The sequence below is a fragment of the Loa loa genome (genome assembly GCF_000183805.2).
Source record: "Loa loa unplaced genomic scaffold supercont3.87, whole genome shotgun sequence".
Classification (NCBI taxonomy): Eukaryota; Metazoa; Nematoda; class Chromadorea; order Rhabditida; family Onchocercidae; genus Loa; species Loa loa.
Genome location: NW_018108267.1, coordinates 96010 through 104238, shown reverse-complemented (window position 1 = coordinate 104238; position 8229 = coordinate 96010). Strand labels below are relative to the sequence as shown.

Here is an 8229-nt window from a genome sequence, read left to right as displayed (position 1 = left end):
TACATTTCCTTCTAGGATCGTATCTTCTGATTGCAGTTAACACTTCAAAGAGACAGAAACAAATTTCTGCTTCCGTAACTAAAGCGCAAAATTATAGAAGGTGCAAAATATATTTATTTGTACAACGTGTAAAGATATATTTATTTGAATGTAATTTTGATTATAGGCATAACTATTAATGCATTCCATTTGGAATACGAGACGGAGAAACGGCATTACGCTCACATCGATTGTCCAGGTCATGCAGATTATATCAAAAATATGATTACAGGTACAGCGCAGATGGAAGGCGCCATTTTGGTGGTGGCTGCCACTGAGGGGGCTATGCCACAGGTAACTTTTAGTTCTTGTAGTTAGTTTCTAGGAAATATTTTTTTCACTTCATAAAAGTGGCGCGACACTCAATATCTGTATTGTATGCAGTGTATTGTATTGTATACAGTGTTTTTGCACTGTATTGTATACAGTGCAAAAGGAAAATCTTCTGTAAGTTAAATGATTTTTTGCAGACTCGGGAGCATTTACTGCTAGCTCGACAAGTTGGTATTCCTCTTAAAAATATTGTCGTATATCTAAATAAAATAGACGAAGTGCCGGACAAAGAAACACATGAATTAGTTGAAATAGAGATGCGTGAACTCTTATCGGAACTTAGTTACCCATCTGAATCACCGGTTATTTTCTTTCTTTATAATCGTGATGTTTTTATTAGTGATTTTCATTGCGACACTATGTAGTTATGTGCAGGGATGATATTTAATATCTTCTGTTAACCCTGAAATAAATTTAACCGTTGCTATTGTAAATCTCTATGAAAAATATAGTTTTTTGGACTTAATGACGAAATGATTATAATGGCTTTTTATCAACTCATGTTAATATACTAGTAATTTCAGGTTGTTTTTGGTTCAGCGCTTTGTGCTTTAGAAGGAAAGAATCCAGAAATAGGAGAAGAGTCTATATGGAAACTTTTAGATGTTCTTGATAATTCATTCGTTATTCCAGAACGTCATCTGAATACAGAAGTTATGTTCCCGGCCGAACACGTTTATGCAATCAAAGGTAATAGTTTCTTTTTTCGGTTGGTGATACACTGCGTCAAATGATAGAATGTGTCTAGTAAAAAAAAAAAAAACATTTTTCTTGCACTGTAAAAATACGATTCGCACATTTTCCTCAGTTCAGTTTGTTATTCTTCATATTCTGTAATCCAATTTTGGTGAATTTCCATATGAGTTAAATTCACCTGTAGCCTTCAGTTTTCGCATTGCTTTACCAGTGAAATAACTAATGAGTTTATTTTAAATAGAAATTTAGGCCGTGGTACTGTTATAACCGGCAAACTGGAAAGGGGTTCATTGAAAAAAGGCGACAAAGTGGAAATAGTTGGTGCAGGAAAAGAACCTATCAAATCGGTAGTTTCTAGTAAGTAATTTTGGTTCCTCATCTTAACTTTTTTTAACGTCGTTTTTATGGAAATTCAGACTCATATTGTTTTGAACTTGTGTCGGATTTTCAGGTTTGGAAACATTCAGGAAATCGGTCGACGTGGCGGAAGCCGGTGATCAGCTTGGAATTTTATTAAGGGGTGTAGAAAGCAAAGCGGTACGACGTGGCAATGTACTTCTGCCGCAGGGACATAAACATGTTCCTACTGATAAAGTAGAAGCTCAGGTTATGAGTTTATTACGATTTCAATTTTTTACTACTTTTTAACTGAAATTGATGTACATTGTATCAAAATATTTTATGGCTTAAAAACCCTTCCCAAACTTTCAATTTCACTAATGTATAAATCATCCCTCGGCAAAAAATTTTGGTCAGAATTGATGTAAAGCAATGCTCAACAAAGTCGATAGAAACCATTTTCCCTTGTCTTTTGGTCTTAAATTTCTTAAAAAGCTCTACCTGGAAGCTTGTTTGTTATTTATATTACGTAACATAATTTTGTCTATTTCTGTTATTTCAGCTGTACATACTAAAACCAGAAGAAGGAGGTGCGAAGACACCAATTGCAAACTATTTCACGGAGCATCTGTTTTCATTAACATGGGATTGTGGAGCAATAGTCAAAGTCAAGGGCAAAGACTTCATTATGCCTGGAGAAGTCGGAGAGTATGTTCTTTAAATCCCATTCCACGCTTGATATTTTCCTTTTGCTGGATGACACTATTTATTTGTGACAATTTAAAAATAGAAATTTCGGGACTGTTTATGTTTTAGAGTTGAGCTGCATATGAATGCAGTGCAGTTTATCGAACCGCAGCAAAGGTTTACAATTCGTAAGGATCCAGTTACAATTGGGACTGGTGTTTTTACCAAACTTCACCCACCACGAACAGAAGCTGAAAAAGATAAGAAAGCTATGAAAGTGGCGATGAAGGTTTGCACTGTTTTCTTCAAATGTTATTAGCTATCTTTCACAATATTGCAAGATAATAACTTATGCTTATAATATGTTTTTGTTGCATTTCTACTGTTCTGAAAATGTTTTGGTCACTGCAGGCCGAAATGGAACGACTTGGCTTCAATCCATATGGTGAGCAAATGGAGAAAAGGTTAAAACCTGATTATTCGAACAGTCCCAAGCAAGCTGCCGCAATGTCCAAACTTTTCGAAGAAAGTGCAGGGAAATGAAGTTCATGAACTTAATACAGCTACAGTTCGCTTGCTTCAGATAGGAATTGAAAGTTATCTTTCAGATAAAAAAATAATTTGCGGGAATTTGCTGTCCTTAACTTGACGAGAGTTCGTTTGCTTTACGTTTTGCAATTTTTTTGGTATTTTGCTTCGCTTTGCAATTCAAAAGCTACAAACTTCTCCACTGTCGTATCTTCAATGAGAACATCTAACTCATCTAACTTTCTAACTTTTGGATTTTGTTGATTACCTTTCATACTTTGTTTTCCAATATCCTTGTTGTGACATCAGGTGATGTTATGTCATAACTGATGTCATGTCATTATTGTTTGGACATGCTGTATTATGATGAAATAATTGATTGACAAATTTGTGGAGTTCATAGTCTTTATGATAATGAAATTCATAATTATTTGTTGCCGATAAAAATATGAACAAGTTCTACAGAAGATATGTGCGATGGAAAGTATCGAAAACAAGTGAGGGAAAACTTGAAGAAAAATCCAAGTAAACCACGTCAATGATTCCCTGTGACAATCTAAGAACTAAAAATTCCAAATATTCTATGCTGAAATTCCATTCAAAACAAACCATAACGAGAACGTTTCAGGATTTGTTCTAAACTGAAGAAATTTTCTAATTCTCTAACCTATGATAAACTCATAGTAACAAGAATTTTGAAATTTAATGGAATGCATTTGCAACTTTGTTGGGAAGTCTGAACAGTATTGAACGGTACTGGTCAGAAGTATAAAACAGTAAAGTAGTATCTTGTCAAAAAGTTAACATAAAGAGAAAATCAAATTTGTCATCAAACATTTCAGGTTCTCATTATCACCACTGAATGAACGACAATCGACGGAACGAATCGGCGAAAAATATGAGTGTTAACAAGGATATGCCACATAAGATTTGGTAGACTGTAGAGGTATAAATAATAGCTAAAATAATTCACAAGGAAAACTATGTAAGGAAATAGTTAACCCAAAAAGAAATGAGAAATGCATAAATGTTAAATCTAGCACTGCAACGTTAATGAAGTATCTATATGTACGTTTTCTTCAGGAAAAGATGAGGGATATGAATTCTAAAAGAAAATAAAAGCTTCTATTATTTCCTTTTTATTGAAGAGGGTAAAAGCATCGTTTCTTCCCTATCATTCTTACTGTCTGATCTTTCAGATCATAGTCTCATCAACAGAACTCTGGAACTGTATTGTTCATTCCCTGTTTTTAAACTTGTTCCAAATGAATTGTTTTGAAAAATATTTTATTTAAGACAAATTTACTTACGCCCTAAAAAGATTCTAGTAACAAGACGCTGTATAAAAGGACAAACTTCACATAACGGAAACATTTATAACCTCTTTTCACTCTTTTACGGAGATGTAATTTAAAATACTTCAAAAAAATCACGGTTAAAGAGTACCATTTTGTTTCTTCCAAAAGATAACATGGATCACAAGAATTAAGATATATGCAGTTATTTTGTCAGCTGTACCTTAGAATCTATTCATAACTGAAACCAGACTTACGTAAGTAAAATACATGATATTCTGATTGAACAAAACTAAAACTATTCTGATTGTTGAGGATCCAAATTTTCAGTGCTAGGATCTGGCAGAACCTGAAAAAAAAATTTTTTTAAACAGTTATCATAAATTTCATACTCCATAAAAAGTCCTCGAAAATCTAAAAAAGTTAAAGACCTCTTCATATGCATATTGAGGCTCACTGATCCGATTCCGATCAATGAGATGCTGATGCAATTTGCGAAGTTCCTCATTACGTTCGCGTAATTCTCTACGTCTTGACATTGTATTCTTCATATTCTCCACCAGCTGCTGCAGTCGCAAATAGACCTAAAATCCAAATTGTCTGAATAAATCACTTGAAATCTGTTTTGTTGCACCTGTTAAATTTAAAGTGGAAGTAAATTGGTAAGACAAAACAGAAAACGCAAAGATCATTATCCGAAAAAACCATTCGATGAATCAATGGTGGCAAGTAGATATAGGACACTGCGCAGTACGGATATCTTTAATAACAATTAAATCCTCCGCCTAATTTGTTATCAGCTAAGCAGTTGGTCGTTCAGATGCATGAAATTCACCAATCGAGATGAATCAGCGTTTTAGCTAAAGCTCTTAGAGTAATTTTGTCATGCGTCGAGAAAGTTTAGCCTATACTATTTCTACAAATTCTTAACCGAATTATGAGGAAAATAAAAGCTAACTGAGCAAAATACTTACAGCCTTTTTAAGTTTACTATACCAGCTCGCATCAGCATAATTTATTGACCTGATGAATTGTCTACAAAGTAGTAACACCTTAAAATAAATAGGTCAGTAATTATTAGGTAATATCAATTTCCATAAAGTGATCAACGACGAATATATCAAGCTAATATCCCCAACTAATCAGTTCTAAAGTTTTGACGTCTGACTTTGCTTTAAATTTGCAACTAGTATCAACTCGCACTAGCGGAACAAGTAAAATTCTAAGGGAAAATGTACCTGGTCGACAAGAGCTTTCTCCTCGCGAGTAAGATGTTCAACAACATCAGCATCGCTTTTTCTTCGCTTAATAGAACTTCCACACTCAACTGATGTGGTCGGGGAATCATATTCTTTTGCCATTTTCTTACGCGTTACAGCACCCGCTTTTCCCTGGTTTTTAGGATATTCCTCAAAATTTAAACAGTAATAATTCGACTAATAAAAAAAAGTTCCACGTAACAGAAATTATTAAATTGCAAATCTCCCTTATATCCGAAAATTCAATGCAGAAAGCATAACTCCTTCCAGTACTATCTACTGGGTTAAATAACTTTTTGCAAGGTCATTAACCAAATCATGTCCTACAATTGCTTAGACAGTGATAATTAAACTGTCTGATCGTCGATATTCTGATCGTCGATATCTGATATGTGACAGAGCCTTATCAATTTGCTTGAAGTTTATTTGCATATGTCATCTGCTACTTTAGTTCTACTAAACTGTCAACCGTACATAAACTGAACCTTGTGCAAAACAAATAACCTGCATGTTTGACTGGGTGGATGAGAACAGAATTTATAACATTACCTCAGAATCGAAGAACCCTTCATTGACTCACCTTTCGTTTCACATGCTGACGAACAGTGTGATCACCTGTGGAAACTTCCCGACTACCGGACTTCGTTCTCGTGATCCGAAGAATGATGGGACTCCGGGAAGATGAGGCAGATGGACTGCAAGTTACTCGCTAGAAAAAACCTCCCAAAATTTAAAAAATGGAAATGAAGACAGAGAAGTTCAGATGGGACGGAAATGAGAAAACAATAATAATAAGTTGGTCACTTGTCCTGTTCTACTGGATGAGAACCACTTAATATTTGAGATACACTAGCTGAGTCATCCGCTGAATTTAAGTTGACTTTTGCAGCCTCTTTGGGAAACGTAAACTGAAAAAGACAGAAATAGGGAAGTCGAAAATGAAGGGAGGAAAAGATAAAAATAAAAACTAATCATCAGAGCTATTTGATTAATCACAACAACGTCAGTCCTAGTGCGGGATAGGATAACACGTTGGACATGACCTCGCCTGAACCTTCAAATGGGGACTCATAAAGTCAGCCGCCAAATCCTTTACCCAGTCTATTTACTGATTAGGCTAAATGATGTATTGCAGCTGGAAGCTCTTTTGAATTTTCATGTCTTGCGAAAAAGAACCTAGTCGTACATATTTATCCAACAATTGATTTTGCGGCGAAATAACTATAAGTATTCACTTGAAAACGTGATTCATTTTCTGAAACGGTTCTCAAAGCTTTTAAAGCATGTTCGGCAAGAGTGACACCAATCATGCGAACGCGGTCTGATACATCTTCCTCATTACCAAAACGCATACAGAGTTGACTGTCATCGAAGACCGGAACATGCTCAGTGATAGGAAACGGCTGATTTTTTCGAATTATTTCACCAAGAGCTAAAATTATATCTGTTAGAAAGAATTTCGGAAAAATTTCCTAACTGTTTCTGTAAAGTGACAATTACCGATCGAAAAACGATGGAAATTGGGAGTTCTAAACCTCCGTTTCAATTCAGTACGTCACGATTCATGATAAACTTTGTGTACTGAGGAATTCATTTTTGTAAAGAACATTATAAGCATTCGGAAAAGTTTACATGACATAAAGTAATAAATCTCAAGTTTACCAGCACAACCAAATATGGCTTCAGCGCGAGAAGCTTCATCCATTTTATCATCGCTATATTCTTCCTTCTCTATCGAACATTGCTTTGGATCCTGGAAAAAATTTTTACAGCATTTCTTAATTCTGTCCTGCTTAGCAATTTAGAATTTGTTAAATTGATCATAATGATATGTCTGTATTTGGAAAATACCGCGGTTTCAATACTACTTGGAATGTTCGGCGACTTTTTCCGAACAACTCGTCGAGCCAATATCCTCGGTCTGCGAATCATCCGTCTCATTGGCGCACCAGTACCACCCCGATTTTCATCATCTTTGTACATATCAAATAATCCTTAAAAATACCTCGGCATACATCATGTATTGATGATGACAAATGTATATGGAAAGTATTGAGATCAATAATTTCAACTGACAAAACTTGGCACTTCGGTAATCTCTTCGTTTAAAGATTATTGAATTCGAGACCACACGAGAAGAGATGCATATTAGTAAGATACTGTTTGTATTCATGTTAGTGTAACAAATGTGAATGGTCAACTTAAGTTTACCTGTACAGAATGCAAATTAAACCAATAAAAAATATTGCATAAACAAAAGTAATTTGCGTGATATGGGATGCACAACGCTAGACTGTGTGAGCTAATACTCCGGTAAGTCGTAAGTGTTTAAATTTAAACAAAAGAAAGTTCTTCACGCGCAGCTGATTACCAGCACGGTCAGCTATGCAAGTTTTTCAAGAAAGTTTGGTTGAAAAGATGAAATTGAATGAGACAAGAAGGAAATGAAGAGTTAATTTGAAATGGTAGCATGGAAGTATGCAAATTCTTGCCTAAATCTTTGAATATAAATATGGCTTATTCCAAGTAAATCTAAACATTATTAAAATTTGTTCTAAGCTGAACAATTAAAGGAGAAAGGAAAGATGTGTATGCGAGCAAAGAGCGGTATTTTTCATTTGATTCTTTGCCAATTATTCATTTAAATAGAGAAGCAAATTGCAAAGATTGTATCACATTATTCCTACCAAGCTATCGTTTCATCCCGCATCTCCCGTATCCCAGTACTCTTCATATCCTCACAGTTGAGCTAACCAAAATTAAATGTGACATCAACAAAAAACTTATTGTAGAGAAAATATTTTTGACTGCAAACCAATTCGAACATAGAGGTCCGTTGAAAATTGAAAATGAAAAAGTAGATCTCGAAAAGGTAAGTATCTCTTTATGTCTACTTTTGGCTTCACTTTTCCCATCTAATTTTGTTTCTTTTTGAATTTGATGAAGTTATTTTACCTCCCAAAAAATACCTATGTGTTCATTCCTCCTTCAAATTACCTTCCGTTTTCATGATACTCATCTTTCTCTCTCTCTCTCTCTCTCTTCTTTCTCGT

At 34.8% G+C, this 8229-nt stretch overlaps 2 protein-coding genes across 2 annotated transcripts in view; one reads left to right on the top strand and one right to left on the bottom strand.

The window, feature by feature from the left end:
- The window catches only part of LOAG_17527 (translation elongation factor Tu), a 4506-nt gene extending 1426 nt beyond the window's left edge, over positions 1–3080 (top strand). The window contains exons 4-11 of the mRNA XM_020450188.1: positions 167–333; positions 510–674; positions 897–1062; positions 1318–1425; positions 1520–1674; positions 1970–2115; positions 2224–2383; positions 2506–3080. Coding sequence (XP_020306172.1) covers positions 167–333; positions 510–674; positions 897–1062; positions 1318–1425; positions 1520–1674; positions 1970–2115; positions 2224–2383; positions 2506–2637 — 1199 coding nt within the window. The 3' untranslated portion in view covers positions 2638–3080. The remainder of the gene's footprint in view (positions 1–166; positions 334–509; positions 675–896; positions 1063–1317; positions 1426–1519; positions 1675–1969; positions 2116–2223; positions 2384–2505) is intronic.
- Positions 3081–4215: 1135 nt separating this feature from the next.
- On the bottom strand, positions 4216–7159 carry LOAG_10635 (hypothetical protein; the record flags this gene model as incomplete). Its single annotated transcript, XM_003146159.1, has 9 exons — positions 4216–4266; positions 4349–4501; positions 4892–4969; positions 5156–5326; positions 5757–5871; positions 5981–6084; positions 6412–6608; positions 6839–6929; positions 7028–7159. 9 exons carry the CDS (start codon positions 7157–7159, stop codon positions 4216–4218), a joined length of 1092 nt encoding a protein of 363 aa, XP_003146207.1.
- Between the last annotated feature and the right edge of the window lie 1070 nt (positions 7160–8229).